The following is a 19,628-nucleotide window of genomic DNA, read 5'->3' as shown; positions in this document are numbered from 1 at the left end:
CACACACACACACACACACACACACACGCGCGCACGCTACATCCATTTATATATGAGGACAGACAGTGCGGACACATACACCTACGTCCTTTGAGATTGCAGCTCAGAGTGAAGGATCTGCCTCTGGAGCACAAGCTGAGAAATACTGTGATTAAGATGAAATGTTGAGGTGTAACTGTGCCTTTTCCTATCTGACTGCTCTGTCTATCTGACTTTCTATGAACTGTATGGGGTGGGAAAGGTACCAAGATATCCTACTCAAGTAGAAGTACTATTACTTTGCTGAAATTTTGCTTAAGTAGGGGTAAAATTACTGGTGTAAAAATCTACTTAAGTAAAAGTAATTTTTTTGACTACATTTAAAATGTACTCTGAGTAAAAGGTTACCGAGTTACTTTTCCATCCAATTCTAAAAGGCTGAGAGGACAGAGTTCAAACTAATTGAGAAAAAAAATGTTTCAAACTAAAGTAAAGACAGATTACTCTTCTCTTCTCGGCTGACTGACCGCTCACTGCGAATGGCTCCATCAGATGTTCCGATGCTTCTGGAGAGCCTACAACATTTGTACTCTCTAATGAATGTTATTTAAAATGTACCAAAGTGCAATACTTTAGTCAAAACATATTTAAGTAAAAGTATGATTACTAATCTACAAAAAATACTTACTACAAAAAAGTTGCGGAATTACTGTAACAACTCTAATTAGTAATTAATTCCAGCTTTGCTTATATTTATATTTATTGAGTGTGTGTGGATGTAGATGTGTGTGTTCCTGTATGAAACTGTGTTTAGGGTAAAATCAGTCTCAAGACCCATTCACATCTAGAGCGCTAACTATAAAGATAACTATAAACTATAACGATACCTTGTTGCTCAAGTATTCACACTGCAACGATATCTGTGATATGTTCCTCAGCAGATAAAGCATCGCTATACCAGCTACCAAATTCTCTCACCCCATTGTTCCTTAGACCTTTAATTTGATTGAATGTGTTAATCATTGCTGAGATCGAACCAAGGCTACTCTAATATATACTACTATAGTTGTGGTTTTGGATGTTTTTATAGCTATCGTTGTAGTGGGAACACAGCCATTGTGTTTACTTAGATCGATTTAAATCTTTTTATAATTATAGTAATCTTTGTAATTATCTCTCAGGATGTGAATGGGCCTTAACTGCGTGCTTCATCTCTGTAATGAGGTACCTATTTTGCCCTCCTTCTCAACAGCTGGGGCTGGATGGTCCAGGGCTCACGCTGGGGTAGATGAATCCCCCTCATCCTCTTCTGCTGTTATTCTCAGTAGTTCTTTTTTACAACCCATTGTTTTCAAAGCTCCAGTTATTTTCTTTGAAAATAAACGCCTGTCCTCAGCCATTGTGGACAAAGAGCCGCAGCGCAGGCATGTTATGCTATTTTTGAAAGCACCAGAGATCTTCTTGATTTCTCGTCCTGCTTTCCGTGTGAAGATACACCAACCCGATTGTGTTTGGAAGGAGTTTTTGTTCCATTCTGCCGGAGATTATGGTCATCTACTCCGAACAGAGGTTTATAATGATCATGTGCTGCTCCGTTAAGAATGAATGAATTCTACAGAGCTGGAGCAAATGTTTGGACTTGTCAGACAGTGTCCTTTATAAATTGGATATAAAAGCCACTGTAAGGGGGTATGGGGTTGAGAGGGAAAAATGCATACTTTCCTATGCAGAGTTACTGTCTGTGCGTGTCTCAACAGAGTGAAGTTTAGCTGAACTGCTGAACTGAATTCACTTCAATTGAGAGAATGATAGAGTGGGAATGACAGAAGTAGCAAAGGACAAAGAGAGAGAGAGAGAAAATGAGATAGAGAGAGAGAGCGAGAGAGAGACAGAGAGAGAGAGAACTACAAAGCATCTATGGTGAAAAATGTTCCCCTGTGCAAAGGCAGTGACTCTGTCTCCTCTACTCAGTGTGCTGTCTGCTCCCTCGTCTGTGTATGTTAGAAACCCCACCTCCCCCAGTGTTTCTCTCCTCCCCTCCCCTCCCCTCCCCTCTCAGTCTGTGGCTGAGGAATCCCAGGCAGCGTTTAATTGCAGAGTGCAAAGGCTTTAGTTGGGCTAATGAGCTCAGCACCGGAGCTGAGACTCACTCACACACTCTCTCACACACAAACCTGTATGGAGCCGCCGTCTTTTACCGGAGGAGCCGCACAAGGCAGCTGGATTTCAGGTGGAGAGGAAAGAAGGATTTCAGAATTTCAGGTACAGCCGACTGTGTGAGAGAATATACCAGAGGCAAGAGACGGAGTAAGAGGTGGAGAAACAGAGGAGAGCGGGAGGGGAGGGGAGGAAACGGGAAATACACAGCCAAGTGCGGGAGAGAGAGAGAGAGTGAGAGAGAGAGAGAGAGAGAGAGAGAGACGGGAAGCCTGCAGCAGCAAATGAGACAGAACAACGAGGCGGGAGAGGTAGAGAGAGAGAGAGGGAGAAGGAGGGAGGTGGAGAGGGGCCCCGTGCAGGAGAGAGGGCTACAGGGTTAGGAGGAAGAAGGAGTAAGAAAAAGTTAGAAGAAGTAGGAGAAGGAGGTCCAGGGAAAGAAAGGAAGGGTGCTGAAATTAACAACTCCAGGAGAGAAAAAAGGGAAACAACGGCCAGGAAGGAAGGGGAGGGAGGGAGAGAGAAGTCTTGGGCACAAAAAAAAGAGCTGAAGAAAAGTTTTCTTGTGGGAAAGACGCAGATGAGGAAAACAGAGCGAGTGAATGACTGGGCTGGAGAGAGCTGGGAGGGGAGGAAACCAGTTGTTTTCTAAGGCGTTTTCCACACAAGCCTCTGGACTCCTTTGGACATGTACACAGAAGGCACACGGGCAGCGGGACACCACCGGTTTCTTCAGCACAACACCCCCTGCCAGTGCCACCACTGCGTCCACTATGAGCCGCCGTTCCCCCCCCACCACCACGGCGGGCCAGGATACCGGCCCACACCGACGCAAGCGGACCACCCATCGCTGGACCACAGGAGAGACATCCAGGCTCCTCGGCTTAAAGACGTAGGAGGGAGAGCTTTCGCAGTGGACAGGGCTGAGAGGAGCGGTCATCGCAGCCCACAGAGGAGGCCTGTGTTCGCAGGGCCGGGCCCCTACAGCCAGCCAGACGACCTGAGCCAAAACTACCCCTGGGACCTGAACCCTGCCCAGTGGAACTGCCCGCCGGAGCCTGGGGCGAGACACTACCCGCCTGTCAGAAAACAGTGTGGCTGTGTGGTGTGGGGTGACGCGAGGGCACGCCCCTTTAACACCGGGCAGCCGCCGCAGCCACTCCCACCCCCACAGGTCAGAGGTCAGGCCCACAGACACAGACGGACGGTCAAGTATGTCTCCGAGGAGGAGGAGGAGAAGGAGGAGGAGGGCTGGGGATGCGCAGCCGAACACTATCATTTAGAGCCGCACACACACGGTCCCCAAGCAGGTCATTTGCACATGCCCAATGGCCACTGTGAGCCGAGGCCTGTGTGCTATGAGGGAGTGGAGGAAAGAGATAGCCATCAGGACTGGAGCAGATTGAAGGGTGGATCAGAGGAGGGCTGTAATGGACGCGGCGCCTCTCACAAGGGTTTCTTCTCCACCGAAGTCCCGCAGAAACACTTGAACCAGAGCAGACGGAAGGGGCCCTGCGTCCCTCCGCCTGGCACCTTCAGCCAGGAACCCTTGAAACCCGCAGCTGACAGCCACCACCAGCGCCACGGTTCGGACGTAGCGAAGCAGAAGGGGAGACAGGATTCGGTCCGGGATCAGATCCGACAAGTGGTCACAGACCTGGAAGACGTGCTGGGGGGTCTGAAGCAGGTTCACGTGGAGATGAAAGAGGTAGGAGGGGCCTATTAAAAGTTGTGTAAATACCTTGGGTTTGTGTTTACATGGGGTCTGTTGACGTGAAGGTCTGAGTTGGGCTCAGATATCTCAAGTATTTTGTAGATGATCAAATGTAAATGTGACATTTAAAAGCTCAGAAGCTCACAAAAACAGCTATGGGTCAGTTTGACATGGCTTGTGTGTGTCTGTGTGTGTGTGTGTGTGTGTGTGTCCACGTGCGTTCATGAGAGTACCTCCATGTGTGTGTACATGCTGACTGTATTATTTGTGACTCACTCATCATCTCTTGCCGAAGCATTGATTGAGAGCGATTTGCACTGACCTTTTGCAGAAAGCTGCTGAAATTGGCAGTGTTCCGGGCAGCACATTAAAAAGCCTGGCTTGAGACTGTTACTAAATTATGCCTTGCTTTTACAGTATCCATTTTGCACGCAGCTGTAAAATAGCATGGACTCATAGCTGAATGCCTCTGTGCAAGGCCTAGCATTGTATTGCAGCACCATCAAAAAACAAAAAGAAAATCTACATCATGGATGCAAATTGAGACAGAATCGGAAACAAAAGACATCTAGATAAATCTGCCTTGATTTGAATGATCGATTGGGTAGTTGATTACTTCTTCAGCATAGTTGCATGGTCAGGAGAAACTTTGTCTTTGGTACAGTGTGTGTATGGATACGTATTGACCCTCTCTATTGTCATTCAGGTGGTTCAGCAGATTGATCGTCTGACAGCAAACATTGACCTTGGCGAGGTGGGGCCCAGTATCACCCAGGGGGGACCCAGTAACTCTCACGGCCCCTTCCACCCTGGAGACCTCAGCATGGCCCTGGTGCCCAATCACAAGCCTGGTCCGCTCCAGGTGTCGCAGCACATCGACGAGGACTGCATCATCCTAAGAACTAGCTCTCCCTCCCCCGTCCACACGGCGTCTGTCGTCAAAACCAGCCGCGTCGCCCCAGCTAGCCACAGTAAAGACATCAACCACGGCGTAAACGGCCACCCGCCCCACCTGTACCCCCCCAGAGACTCCAACCACATCGGCCACACCCACCCAGAGGCCCCTCCCCCACGGACCCTGGACCCTAAGGTCATCATAGGGAACAGCACCTCCAGTTCCAGAACTCAGAAACCTCCGCCGTACCCCCAAAACGGGAGGTGCGGGAAGGGGCCGTACCCGCCTCCCAACCCCGTGAGGACCCCTGCCTACCCCGGGAGAGGAGGCCGGCAGAGCACCAGCATGGTGTGAAGGAGGGGGTGGTCTGCCCCAGTGCCATGGGGGCCTGAAACATGAGACCCTGCTGCAGAGAGTGGAGGTCAGAGCGGGACCAGGCAGGGGAACAACTCATGGTAAGTTCACATACAAGTGGACTTTGATGGGTTTTTGTTTTTTTTTTCTTTTACAATGTTGATGTTTCCGTCAGTGCTCGTAGCTGATGACGTTTGCCATGTTTACTGGCAGCGTAGGCTTCTAAGTCAGTAAATGAATTGCAGTGATTCCCCCCCTGTTACACAAAGAGTAAGTGTGTGTGTGTGTGTGGTGTGTGTGTGGTGTGTGTGTGGGCGGGAGGGAGTAATGTGTCTGCTTTTGTTGATGTCACATGATTTCCCGTCTTCACTACACTGCAAAACGTGTCCGTTTTCACAAGAGATTAAATTTAGTATTGAGTCCTGAAACTTCAGTTGTAGTTTAAATTACACAAGTAGACAAAATCAGCCAACAGATTGAGACCATTTCACTTGCTAAAGGAATATTCAACTAGTTTTGAAGAATTTTCTTGAAAAAGTTTTTTTTTTTTTGCAAACCAAGTAGAGCGATCAGCCTTATTTCCAAATATTTTCAAAGACAATTTTCAAAATAAGTTATGGTGTGTTGAAAAAAGTACAACTAAACCCCCTTGTCAGTTTTTCTCACCTGTTTCAATGAAAACGATCAATGATTCAACGATCTAAAGACAGAATGGAAGATAAAATCTCGTTCAGATGGACATTTTTTGCAGTGTAACTTAGTCATGACTTGTAGGGAACTGAGAGTTGGCTGGAGCTCAGTAGTTTTTGGCACAGGAAGACCCCACAGCCGCTCGATTTGAATCATTTGACACAAAAGAGGCGTCATTATATTTATAGGATGATAATAGCTATGACTCAGAATTGGAATAATTTTGTGTACAGGCTTGACTCAAGGAACACAACCTTCCCTCTCGTGCCATTGAGATGTATCATTACTGACTGTGAACTAAAAGTGCGCTCACTGTTATAACAAGATAAAAACGTTCAAACAGTCCCTCCGAGTGCTAAATCAAACAGCAGATATACAAGTATCCCCAAAAAGGCCACCTTTTTAAAGACATGTACGTGTTTCTGTGTGGACGCTTCCCTCTTGTGCGGAGTATGCGTAACTGCAATCTATTTTTCTGGCCTCTCTGAGTTGGGCAAGCACAATCTGGTTTTAATCATAAAACCCCTGGCCAAGTGCCAGACTGGAATGAGGCAAACTCTCTTTATATTTGTGATGTCCGTACAAACACGAGCACTACCGCACAGCGTTCACCGTGCCGAGCAGCTCTCCACACTGCTGCTGCAGAGAGAGAGAGAGAGAGAGAGAGAGAGACAGAGAGAGACAGAGAGAGAGGCAGAGACAGAGATAGAGAGAGAGAGAGAGAGAGAGAGAGAGACAGACAGAGAGAGAGAGAGAGACAGACAGACAGAGAGAGAGAGAGAGGGAGGCGGTTATAAGAGACGAGCGCAGGCTGCAACTTCAGGTCAAGGCTTTCAAACGGGATTTCTAAGAAACAGATCTACTGTGCATGTGTTGCATGTGTTTAAGAATCGGTTGGCATCCCTTGGTTTTAATGGGTTTAATTAGTTTGAAGTATAACGCATCTTTTCTGTTCATCACTCTCCTTCCTTTTCACTGTTAAAGTCTTTATAAAAGCATCAGTGCTGTTGAGATTTTAACAGCTTGAATCATCTGAATTAGTCACTCAGTTGAGGTTCAATGGTAAACTGGCTAGCAACCACACACACACACACACACACACCTTGCCACAGCACAATTATGATAAAGCGTGTTTATAGTGCTCCTCAGCCAACAAGGCCATATGACTCACAAGGACACAAACAAACACACACACACACACACACACACACACACACACACACACACACACCTCACTTAGAGTAGGGATGAACCCTCCCCAGATTAGCATCCTCCTCTCTCTGCAGCTCCATCAATGAACGGCGTTAAAGGAACAGCCTTGAAAAGAAGAATGAATGACACATATTTCATCGGGGAGCTACAGGGGCTCACTGCAGGGTTCTGAATTTAAATGATGTTTTTTTTATGATGTTTCCAGCAGGAGCTGATGCCACTGAGACAAGCTGTCAACCGGTGGAAACAGAGCTCGGCCTGAAGGTGGGGATATTTCCAAGGGAAAACTCCCCCAAGAGTCAAGCTGCTGTGTTATGCAAGCATGTGATGCACAGAAGCGTGGAGGGAGTAAGAGCGGCAGTAAAACCTTTCCCGGTCCAACCCCTCTGACAGTTTATACTTGTGTTGTTACTAGTGATGTAGTGGCGCATAAGAGAAGTAAACCATGAACTCCCACCCAACAACCACCAATATAAACAAAAAGGTACTTTTTCATGACAGTATTAATTTATTTTGTGTTTTATTGAAAACAAATCCTATTTTCATGCAGGTTACACCAGTCTGATACTACCTAACATAATGTATGCTATGACTTTACATTATTAAGGTATGTATTATCTTAAAAAGGTGGGAAAACTGTTTTGCAAATAAAAAGTTTAGGTTGGTTTACTCTCCACCACATCCATGGTTGTTACATGACCAAAGAAGAACCAGAGAAGGGGGCGGGGAAGTTGTGAATGAAGACCTAAGAATTACATTGCCATGCAATGGATTGTTCTGTACTTTTCTCATACAAATCATTCTGACATTGTCTCAATTATCTAATTCTAGAGATGTTGCATTGACCGCTGAATGTCCCACATTTGTACATGAAATAAAGGAAATGATGCCAGCACTTCATTACTTCTGCATCTGGGAAATCATTTATGCATTATCTCTTGCAGCTACAGTGAGCCTAATGAACTAAGTGTGTGTCCCAAATGGTTGTAAAAGTTATGAGAATATTTCTCAGGCTGATCTGAAGATGGCAGTGTGTGATCTCTTGTGGCCTTATTCTGTCAGGACGCTGCTGTGTCCTGGACCGGCCCGGCCAGCGTCTGTTTGTTTAAATCTTGTCTGAGACTTTTCACCACTCCACTCTCATCGCCCCTCTCGCCTCTCTCTCTCTCATTATGCCCGCCTCGAATTATAATCCATCTACCTCACAAAACCTTTCTCCCTCTCTTTCTCTCTGTCTGTCTTTCTTTCTGTATCACTGATGCCAAGCCATGTTGATGGATGAAAGATGCGGTCCGACTCCAAAGTGTTAACTCACCTGGCCACTTCGTCCCTAACTGTCTGTGTCTTGCAGGTTAGAGTGATTGTGTTGTGAAGGTGAGTGAGAAGCGAGGTTGTGAGAAGTCGATAAGCCAGTGAAGGTTAGAGATGGGCAAGGTCAGCCATTATTACTTGTCAAAGCCACCAATCAAGTTTTTTGTCCCCCACATGTCCTAGTTTGTCATGAGTTGATAAGAGGACAGGCTAATTAATCATAAATGCTGGAATAAATGTGTGCCACTTCATTGTGTGTTCTGCTGAATTCAGCGTTCTCTTGCATACGCAAAAGCTAAATATTTGTCATGGCTTAGTCATGAACTGTGTAGGAATATCTCACACATTCCAGATACAACATCACTTCACTTGCTATTCATAGGAGAGGCCTGTTTTGTCAGTGAGATAAAAGTTGTGACTCCGTAACAGAGCTTCCTTTCAGCCATTCCCCTCACGTAAAAACTATCTCTTAAAACAAACATCTGTTATGAAAAGTCTTGTGCAGAACGCTGTACGAATACCAAGTACAGATCATGAAACACCCATCAATCCTCCAAGCAGTCACTCTCAAGTCTGGAGGCCTGGATCTCAGATAATGTCTGAGGCACTTAAAGCCCAGTGGGCTCTGAGGAAGGCCATGCCCTGCTGTCCAAGTGTGTGCCTTTCCGTATACACTCTCTATTAATCTTGTCAGACAGAAGGCACACCGGCTGAGCCGCTGGCCGTGCCTCCTTTGTAAATAGTGGAATGACTCTGGTATGTCAGACAGAGTCTCGGACCAAGAACAACACCGACTCTCAGTGCCGCCACCTCCCGTTTGTCTCCTCCAACCAAAAATAATACATGAGTCGGATGCCCTCGTGCTATTAATACCACAGGTGTGCGCCGCTTGTGCAAAAGTGTATTCTTCTCCGGTGTGTTTAGGTTCTGGATGGAAAACTACAGTGTACTGAACAACCGGGGTCTTTGTCTCAGAGGGCATGCCCCGGTCCTGAACAACAGCTGGGTGCTAATAAGCCTTGTAAAATGCAGGGTCAGTCATGGAAAGGTACCACCAGCGTTTGGTTAATAATTGAATCACAGTAGCTTGATTCGCAATCTGTTAATCAGACTGGAAAAACACAGTGATCACAGTGAAAATATCGGTGATTACTTGTTGGATTAGTTAGAGACTAAATGGACAAAGGACATTTTGGTAGTAAAATTTAAGTTGTGTGTTATTGCACCCAACTTGAAATGATGGTAATCATTGTTTTACATGGTGACGATAATGATATTTACATTATCTGTCTGTGTATTGTCTGTACATTTAGATGAATTGTCTGTTTTACTTATATTATTCACATATTCTATTGATTTTGCAGGTAAAGTAACCTAAAAGTAACTGAAAGTAATTAGATTGCATTACTGACCTTGAGATTATGAATTACAATGTGAGGCAGGTAATTAGTAATCTCTGACAAATTACATTTTGAAAGGAACCAACTTAATAATAACCTGGATATCACCTGGATATCACACACAATGTTGTCATTGATGCTTACTTTCCTTTATGACCAGCAAACACATTTGAGACAAAGTAACAAAATTAGGTGAGTGGGTTTAATTCAAAACTACAATTCATCGTTTGTGATCAATTATTAATTCTCAATTTCTCATTCAAGGCAACAAACCACACATTATTTCAAAGACAGTCAAACAAGAAATTCATATTGTAAAAATCCTTGTGTCTGCTAGCTTTTGATGCCAAGAAATGAGACTCTCACAATCAAAGCACAGTTTTGTCATCTCCAGTTTGACTGGGGCTTCTTTCTGGTCGATGAAAGTGCACAAAAAAGGCCGTCTCTAAGAAAAAATTAATACAAGTGTTTGAAGTGAAAGATGAAGAGCCTAAGACAGACAGAACAGTGGATCAACAATCAAAGAACAGCAAATCCTTTGAGCCTTCCCTCCAAATACCACCCAAGTCACAGTACCACCCAGCTGGAAACAGAAACAGAATTCATCATCAGTCCCACTCACAGATGACTCTTCTGTGTTGTGTCTTGACATATGATGGGAGTTTTCAGCCTCCACATTTGCGAGCAGGTTTGCACTGTACGTCGAACGCGGCGTCTGCCGGTTATGTAAGTGAACCCGGCGAGGAAGCGGCCAGGTGCGTCTGTCTGTCTGGTGGTCTGGGCCCTCTACACTCTCACTGCGCTACAGCTGAACTCAGCACTCTTCTTAATCTCAATGAGATGACAGAACTGCTGAGGAATTTCTCTGCTCCGTGCCTAAACCGGCCTCTGTCAAGAAAGACGCTCCTTTCGGCCGAGCACGTTCCACCGCTGCGTCCTCCCGCCTCACGTGGCCCCGCTTTGTTGAAATATGACCTGCAAATACCAAACCCCGGCCTCCATAACCTTTCCAAACACTGCCCACCTACGTGCAGATGCATCCGGAAAATGTCTCCGTTTTCCGCAGCACTTTTCAATGTAGCGGGATGAGGTAGGCCGCAGGCAGCTGGCAGGACAACAGTCTAGCTCCGTCCTCACCTTACCTACCTGTACGCTGGACTGTATTTGTTGGGGTAACGAGGTTTCGATGAGGCGTGGCCAGGTGAAGGGTGCCAGCCTGCCTCTGCCAGCAGCACGGTGTGCTTGTGTAAGGCTAACGAGAGAGAGAGAGAGAGAGAGCGGTCCAGATGTCTGCAAGCCCCACAGCTGAGCAAACAGTCGCTGTCTTCTCTACAGCATGACATGTTTGAAATGACATGCCGGTCCAAAAAGGAACAGCCCAGTTTGAAGCACCAGCTGAGTTGCGAGGCAGAAAGTCACCCAAACACTGAGCATCTAATTGGCTCGTTAGATCAGGGTATACAATGTGTGATGCCCCCATGGCTTGAATCAATCGACTTCTGTTGGAGTGACTCTCAGCTTCACCCCTGCAACACTGTGATCCTTTGCTGAGATTGTCACTGTCTGTAAATATTGTCCTGGAATTCCTAGACAGGCTGGAATGGAGTGGACTAAAAAGGAGTTGGGGGGGATTTTCCAGACACTTTCAATAACATAGACAATCTATTCTGGCATGGACGCACCTTGGCGGAGTCCAGTGTAAACCATTTCAATTGCCCTTAATCTTCCCAGTTCACTTTCTTAGGCCAAGACTCTGCTCTCTGCTCGTCATAAATATCCTCCATCTGTATGTCCCAACAGTGCATACATTGTCTGCATCTTGGGTATTTTTCAATTCATTCTTCATGGAGGCCATGTAATGCTGCTGTTTCAAAGAGCGATTTGTCCTAGGTAAAAACATCTTTGAATGAGTGGAAGCGCTACCTACTCCATACAGTGAATACATTGTACCTAGGTTGGGTGTTCCTCATTTGATTCTTTTGCTGCAAAATGTATTTGAAACAGTCTAGTGGTTGTTGCAAAAACAGATTTGTCCTCGGTAAAAACAGCTTTGAATGACTATATCACTGTATGACTGTATCAACCCTCCCACTCAAACAAAATCCTCCCGGTGCCATTAAAACTTGTGTCGTCCCAAACAATTCCCTATGGACATGAATGAACCTATGATGCAATGAAATGTAGGCCAGGAAGGAGCCTTTTACTAGCAGCTGGGCTACACTCCCATTTACAAGCACAGAGAAAGAGAGAGAGAACGGGGGAGAGGGAGAGAAAAGGCCCCCATTCATTCTGCTCTGACTGTGCTTTAGTAGATATGACATGGCAGTATAAGATCCTCAGGGTTGTGTCTTCACAGCGGTCTGTCAGCAAACATGCCGCCAGCTTCTGCCTGCAGGCCTGTTTGTCTCTGAGGCCGGGCGCTGTCGGCACAATCTGCACGCACCACTCGCAGCAATGCCCTCCACTCAACAGTACGAGGAAGGAATACTCACTCAACCCTGTAGAGCGGTGAAATATATGAACAGCTCTTTTTTTTTATGCTGAAGTAGAGGGCTTGAAACTGTGAAAAGAACCCTCTCTTCACCGGTCCTTGGCATTTTCATACTAAAACTAGGACACGCATCTACAATCCCAGTGACAATCTTCAGAGATCAGCTGCTAAACTCGGGGAAAACGTGATATTCTGGCATTTTCCGAAATTTGAGCCGATGCCTTTGGCTATCATTCAAAAGAAGGGGGAAAAAATGTCTCATGATAATAAACGTACTCCTCGCCATGTTTATTGTATTAAATCCAGCACACCATCAGAATAACCCAAAAAAAATATAATCAACAATGTTTTAGCAATATAAACAGTTTTACAGAACAGTTTCCCATATTTTGCATTCACCCAGTCATACACACACATACACATAAAGATATTCCAACATACTACTCTTAATACTTAACATAAAAATAGATATTTGCAATTTACTAATATGACCACCAAGTGGTTAAATAAAACTGGAACAAACTAAATGACGTGCACATAACAACTCAAAGCAGAAAAACACAACATTCAAGCAATAAAAATATAATGTGAGCACAGTACTTCTATTCCATTTTCAAGGCCAAAGGAGATACAGAAAATGTCCCTCAGTAATGGATTATGGCACATCAGTAAAAATACATTACTATGGAAATCTGATGGTCTTACTAAAAACATATAGTTTAAAAAAAATCAATGTAAACAGATTTGCATGTATTACTGATAAATGCAACACAAGAAACAATGGGAGGAATGTAGCGCAGAATTATAAAACAATTATAACACCTGTATTAGGCGCTTTACTAATTACATTATTAGTTAGTCAGAGTGTTGTCGTTGCTATACAGTACATGGAGGGATGGTTGCCACAAAGCAGCTCAGAATAGTCCAGGAACTGAAGGTTTCAACCCCTAAAAGCAGAGAGATAGACAGATGTGAACATGTAAATGTCCTGATCTACACATGCACACACACATCTGCCTGATACTGTATCTTAAAACTGACATTTGACTGTTTTCCCCTTTTTCAGCTGAACTGATTGTGACCTGTTCTTTGCTCTGTAAAGTATACTGTGACAAACTTGATTTGTAGTGGCTGCTTTATAAATAAATTTGATTTGATTTGGTATGATTCTTTATTCATTTTAAGTTGAGCTAGATAAAGGGTATGAATTGTTTTGCTACATCAGTTTTACTCCACAGTGTATTCATGTTCAACACAGAAACAGTCTTGCAGTACCTTGCTACTCGACAGTTGCGTGTCTGGACGTAGATTCCTGTGTATGTGATATCACATCTCACTATGTTGTTGGTGAAGTCTGACTCTTGGACGTGGAAATTGGGGTTGACAGTAACCTGAAAATATAATAAAAATGTTTGAGCAGCACTGCAGGCGGTTTAGTGAAATGGACAGCCATGTTGTGAGAAAAATCCATAAACGGCTGAAGGCCAATAGATACAAATTCTAATGTGACACGTTACCTTTAGGATATAGTTTCCTGGAGGTACGTCAGTGATGTCAATCCATTGACAGTCAATGTTGGCAGCATAGATGTCATGACATCCTGGGCTCAATCCCTGCAATCCAAACAAAACCCCACAGTATGTTTTAGCATGGAATCAGAAAGACTCATCAGACTACTTTGACCAGTCTTACAGCAAATAATGCAAATGAAGCAGATTGGAGTTTTAGTTACACAAAAATGTATTGGAACAGCTATGGTAACCAATAGAAAGGAGTGCAAGCGTCAAAGTCACAGTGCCCAGACAATAGATATAACAAATATTCTTGCATCCTAGGATGTTCAGTCAGAGGCGCTCCAGAGGCAGAAAAACTCTCATTGGTTGAGTTAAACCTTAATGGGCGGAGCCTAGCAACAGTTTTGCTGGCTAAGTAACGTTAGACCGAAGCCCAGTGAAAAAGGCAAGAGGTAAGAGAGGTGGTATAGCTAATATTCTGAAGCCTAGCGCTCTTGTTACCAAAATGGCAATGTAGCCAGACAAAGCTATCTAGGTTAACTAGTTAGCCTAGCTGAACTTCCAAGTTCAAACTAGCCATACTAGCCTAAAGCTATCTAGGTAAGCTAGTTAGCTAGCTGCTGACCTTCCAACATCATGGACACCACGGACATGACTAAAAAAAGAAGTCATTACCATTTATATTTTTTAGTCATATTTTGACCAGAGTTCCTACTTTCCCATAAAGTTTGCCCATCAGCTAGCTTGGGCTCTGAAAAACTGAGGTTCTTTGGCTCCGCCCATTGCCAGTGAGATTACTGTAACTAAAACTTCAATCTGCACCCATGAAAAAAAAGTAACCTTTTCATTCTGTGTCTTATTTCTTTATCTAACACTTTTCTAGTTTATACATGAACTTCCTGAGGACAAAACATGTTTTTGTTATATATCATTTTAAGCATAAGAGTATAATCTAAATGCCTAAAATGTAGATGTTCTTCACCTGTGTATGGGCTGTGCAGGCGTAGCGTCTCCTGAAGCCGGCCTCGCAGCCCGTGTCCTCCAGGCAGAAACTGGCCTTGTGTCCCTCGGCCACCTTTCGCCCAGTAGTGACATCCAGCAGGTCGTAGTTACTGAAGGCGTCCATGCTGTGGAAATGCCTGAGGGTGGGGACAGGGGGCGAGGGGATGGGGATTATTGGCATCATGAGGTTGATGATTGTAGGAAGAAGGTAAAGAATAAAATAGAATGGAATAGACTAAAATAGAATAAGAGCTTCTTTCTTGTGGCATGGCTTGTACAGAATGTAAGAATGTCCTTAAGGTCGCAGGATTATGGTTTTAGCGAGGAATTTCAAGTTACCAGAGCTGAATGTTAATCACAACAAGTTTTTAACTGGTGTTTTTGTTGTTTCAGTTCTCTTCCAGGGTTAACAAACTCACTGGTGACAGCTGTGCCAGTCCCACTGGTATCTCGGCTTCACAGGAAGGAAGTCGCTCGTTCCTTGGTTCTTCACTTTCTGGGGGAACCGCAGCAGGACTCTGTAGTCGATGTCTCGCACTGTGGGTCCGTACGCCGACCTTGGAGGGATCACAGGGAAACGGGCATAAGCTGTGTTGGAAAGTGCGACTGGCTGAACTCCTGGTTTTCTCAAAAGCAACCGAGCGCAAAGGTTTTGTTCCATTGTGCTGAATGCTTTTGGGAAAACCAATCCAGAACATTTATGTCTTGGCAGGACATCATGTTGGAGGATCATTGCGCCATAATATGATCAAACAGTAATCCTAACTCTATCACCAGAAGTTATTCGAACAAAGCTATCCTAACACAATCAAAAGTTGTGCTAACACAATTGAAAGTTCTCCTAACAGAGTAAAAAAGCAAATACCTGTGTGTGTGTGCCTGTCTGTGTCTGTGTGTCTGTGTGTCTGTATTTGTGTCTACGTGTCTCTGTGTGTGTACTGAAGAAGTGAATTGGGTTTGGCACCTTAGATTACCTGGCTAGACAGTTCTCCTCTGCTGCACAGCGTAGAGCATACATCTGCATACGCTGGATGTAAGCACCTGCCTGGATGGCATAGGGGTCCGGGACCAGGTCTGGCAGTCCTGTGGAAGAAGATTAAAGGGACAATCTTTTTTGTTTGTTATCTCTGCAAACTTAATGCTGTCTATTTCAGACAATCCGCTAAGACAGAACAAATTTGGTATCCTGTTTGAAAATAAAGGACCAGCTGTAGTATGTTTGTGTTCGTTGGCGTAATTCAAGATGTTTTACATTCTTGAACCATCATTCCGGGATCCACAGCCCAGAATAAGATTTTTTCCCTACTTGTCATTCAACTTTTTCCTCTCAGTGTATCCAAAGAAGTTTGGGGCTGTGCAAACTGGGTTTAAAATGTTCATAAAGCCATATTTGAAACGCTGGTTTCACAGAAATGGATTAAATCTAATCCTAGATTGCCTGTTTTATGTAATAATGGTTGTTTTGATTGAATATCGTTTTTTCCCGATTGAGACACCCACTGGACCATCATGTTAGTCTAAGACCATCCTAAATCCATGTCAAGTAAACTGGCCCAGCTCATTCCAGGTGGATTAAGGCAGATTCTTACCATTTTGGAAATATCTTGTTCCATATCCTGTGCCAGGCGGACGGCGCGTGCGAGCCACTGACCTTCCTCTGGAGGGATACATGTTGTAGAAAACAGAATTCCTGTGGTTTTTAAACGGGTTTCGAGGGTCGTCGTTAACCATGTCCTCCGCGTTAGTGGTTGGCTCGTTTGAAGCATCCTCACTAGGCGCAGGGAAAGGAGCGGGTGCTGCAGATTCCCTTTCAGATGTGGGATATTCTGAGATGGAGACCGGCTGCGCGGGTTGCCTGGAGACAGACGTTGCCTCTGGCACCGCGCGTAACTGCTGGTACTGCGCGCCAGGCCCTGGCTCGCTGCCTCTGCGTTGTGCAGTAGCATCCTGAGAGACACCTCCTCTTCTGGGCACCCCGTTGCCCGAGAATTCAGTAAAACTCCCCGGTGCTGAGGCATTGATTCTGTTGGTGTATTCTGGATTATAGCGCCGTGCGCCCGGATAACCTGCAACCCTTTGTCGGTGCGGGAGCTCAGGCTGCTGTCTGGCCCCTGACGCACGACCGTTAACGGGTGCATGTTGTCTGCCGTCGTGTCCAAGTGCAATAGATCCTGGCTCAGACTGTCCGGTTCTCCTGTGCGCTGTTCCTTCGTGTGCTCCGGGCACGGGGTTCCAGCCGGTGCCATCTCTCCTGCTGCTCACGTAGACCCTCGACTGGCTTCTGGACCGTACCGGAGCGTGGTACTCTGACCCAGTGCTCATTAAACTGTATACCTGCCCGTTGTTCTCCCACTGAATCCGGTGCCGCCAAGGGCCAGTGCGCTGAGGTTGCTGCCCGGTGATGAGCGGGACCAGTCCTTGGAGAAAGTATAAAGATAAAATTGACCATTTTGCCATGGCAGTAAAACTTGTTAAAATCCTCGGAAGTCACAGATAAGTCAGCTTATGACATGTATTGCACACAGTGGATGAAAAGCAAGCGCGCGCTATCAGTTCCAGTTCTTAAGCGGCACAACATATCAGTTCTCAGGAGGACTGACAATTGAACAGGAGAGGAGGGCTGGATTTTTTCTGGTCATTTATCAAATTCAGCCCGGTTACTTACGCATGCACAGAAAGTCGAACTTTCTAACGAGAAAGTTTAACCCATTCCTCTCCGTGTTAAGTTCTGTTACACAAGCCTTACACAAGGACGTTTACTGAGCAAACTTTACGCACGGGTGTCAACTGAGGTCATCTGAATTTTACCGCTCATCCTGGTATTTTCTGTGACCAATTCTCCCTGAATTTTAATATTGTAGAACGAAAACAAGGTTATCGTTTGTAAAAAGCCATTTTCTATTCGTTTTCACATCAGCCTGATGGACACATTCCACTTAACATATAAACTACACAAGACATATTTGTAAGTTTCGTCCGACATGGCCAATCTAGTGAGAAATTTTGCTAAAATAAACGACCTTAAAAACCTAAATATCCTCGTCTTAGAATAAAGTGATTGACATGATTTGCTATTCGCCAGGAAGGATGGAGAATCCGTTTATTTCCCCTTCATTTCAGTCTCATGAAGGGGATTTTATCAAGATTCCATATGAATAAATAGTATATTGTAAAACCAAATCCCATCACTTCAAATGATCTGTGCACAGCGCATGGAAAACTCAATAACTTTGAATGCCTCATGCAGGCCTTGTACAGTGTAATGTTTCACCACTAGGCGGCATACTTCCTCCATAGACGCTACTGCTCTTGACGCGCCTGTGAATGTTGTTTCCAAGAGTGTATAGGACCTAGATCAAACTTTTCCAACTGATGGACTTTTATTTTTTATTTTTTAGCTTTTATCCATTCAGTGCAGGTGGTTTGCACCTCCCTGCGTGGCATTCATACAGTTACATTCAATTCTGGGAGCTGCCCAGTACAGCCACTCATTCACTGCACGCCCAGATTTTCCCCACGAGTCCAGGGATGCGAGCAGGTGACCTTCCGATCACAAGCCCATGTTAATTAATTTTTGCATACTGGTAATAAAATATATCTCTTCTTACAAATCAAATCTTGGACAAAAAATTGGATGGATGATATTATGGGTGACGAGTGTAAAACAGCTGGGAAAGACAACGATCAGCTGTGCGTAAAAAGCATTTGGCAACGTGCGTCATGGGCATATTTTTGGCACACAGGGCATATGAGCAACAAAAAAGAACTAAACCTTAGAACAACAAATATAGCCTACAATATAACAGGAAAACTATAAGTCCTTATACATTAGCCTACTATTAATATAGGAATGTTATAGTGACAGCACAGGAGATAAAAAAAAAAAAAAATCAAGTCCACTACATTAGCTATGAACTCACTATACAGTACGAAAGACAGTATAAGCCCCAATAGAAATATTATAGTGATACCATATGAGATAAAAAGACCATGAAGTACAATGAGGTCAGTATAAACTCTCTAATGAGCACATAGAAATGCTATGCACATATGAGTCTGAACAGGAATATTACTGTGATTTGGGACTCGTTAGGCTCCTCAATGTGGGTCACAAATACATAGGATACCCAAGCAGATGAACAGTAGAGTCATGCAGTGCTCTTCCATTTGTCACCCCTCGGAAGAATTGCCAGGGTGTGCGTTTCCTCGGCCAAATAGGGCAAAAGCACATGGTGTGTCTGCTTTCTATACTTAGCATACTTGTTCCAAAGTCGAGTCCGGGAACGCCCCGCGCGGCCGCCCAGTCTTATAAGAGCGACAAATCCTCGGCACTGGTTTGGCACAAGACTTCCCGAGCAGGACATTTACAAAAATTTAGCCAGTAAGTATTTATGTTAAATTGAGTCTTTACTTGTGTGTCTGACCTGAAAAAAATAAGTAAACAAATCACATCAACTGTTGCCACAAAAACGTGAACTAATCTTATTGTAAATTAAGAGTGCTTGAAAATAAAATGATCACATATATCTTGGTGCATCTGGTTGTTTTCATGGAACACCTGCAGCTTCCCTGTGTGATACGGCCGACCAGTGAGACTAATTCTTTTACGCTTTGAATATATCTTATCCCATGAATCTAGGTATCCAGGGCTGCTCAGATCTTTGCTTCTTGTGAGATTTAACGAAGATGATGGTCTAAAAATGGTTTCTCCACAAGAAACCTCCCCCCAAGGAATATACCTGTTGTCTTCCCCTGAGGCCTCACACTTCCATTCTGAGGAGTATACAACTAAATGATAAATCCAGAGGGTATACTACCGATCATGGGGAGACAATACAGGTGAGAGATGCTGCACTGAAAGAGTGTTCGGAAAAGGATTTAATCAAGTTCTCCACTGTGTTGTGGGTCA

At 44.6% G+C, this 19,628-nt stretch overlaps 2 protein-coding genes across 3 annotated transcripts; one reads left to right on the top strand and one right to left on the bottom strand.

Moving 5' to 3' along the window:
- Positions 1-2,473: 2,473 nt before the first annotated feature.
- LOC139638125 (uncharacterized) lies at positions 2,474-7,888 on the top strand. 2 transcript variants are annotated; one of them, XM_071512163.1, is made up of 3 exons: positions 2,474-3,844; positions 4,557-5,200; positions 7,210-7,888. In XM_071512163.1, the coding sequence occupies exons 1-2, from the start codon at positions 2,825-2,827 to the stop codon at positions 5,097-5,099; spliced, it is 1,563 nt and encodes a 520-aa protein (XP_071368264.1). In that variant the 5' UTR covers positions 2,474-2,824; the 3' UTR covers positions 5,100-5,200; positions 7,210-7,888. The 2 variants fall into 2 exon arrangements, with proteins under 2 accessions (XP_071368264.1, XP_071368263.1); XM_071512162.1 differs by having other exon boundaries at positions 7,207-7,888.
- A 4,854-nt stretch (positions 7,889-12,742) lies between these two features.
- Positions 12,743-17,176, bottom strand: loxl5b (lysyl oxidase-like 5b). The gene is made up of 8 exons (XM_071512161.1): positions 16,786-17,176; positions 16,309-16,545; positions 15,694-15,802; positions 15,139-15,276; positions 14,700-14,856; positions 13,721-13,816; positions 13,479-13,594; positions 12,743-13,150 (listed from the first exon to the last, which is right to left on the bottom strand). The coding sequence occupies exons 1-8, from the start codon at positions 17,174-17,176 to the stop codon at positions 13,144-13,146; spliced, it is 1,251 nt and encodes a 416-aa protein (XP_071368262.1). The 3' UTR covers positions 12,743-13,143.
- Between the last annotated feature and the right edge of the window lie 2,452 nt (positions 17,177-19,628).

Source organism: Centroberyx affinis, unplaced genomic scaffold (assembly GCF_046629955.1).
Source record: "Centroberyx affinis isolate AG114_WGS23_722 - 3 ecotype Tasmania unplaced genomic scaffold, CSIRO-AGI_Caff_v1 ptg006129l_1, whole genome shotgun sequence".
NCBI lineage: Eukaryota > Metazoa > Chordata > Actinopteri > Beryciformes > Berycidae > Centroberyx > Centroberyx affinis.
Note: the sequence above shows the minus strand (reverse complement) of the source record. Positions and strands in the feature narration are given on the sequence as shown.

Coding starts and splice junctions, on each gene's coding strand:
- LOC139638125 (XM_071512163.1), top strand. CDS start 2,825: ATGTACACAGAAGGCACACGGGCAGCGGGACACCACCGGTTTCTTCAG. Junction 3,845..4,556: donor TTCACGTGGAGATGAAAGAG/GTAGGAGGGGCC, acceptor ATTGTCATTCAG/GTGGTTCAGCAGATTGATCG.
- loxl5b (XM_071512161.1), bottom strand. CDS start 17,176: ATGGCAAAATGGTCAATTTTATCTTTATACTTTCTCCAAGGACTGGTC. Junction 16,546..16,785: donor GCACCGACAAAGGGTTGCAG/GTTATCCGGGCG, acceptor TCTCCATCTCAG/AATATCCCACATCTGAAAGG. Junction 13,595..13,720: donor CAGGAAACTATATCCTAAAG/GTAACGTGTCAC, acceptor TTATATTTTCAG/GTTACTGTCAACCCCAATTT.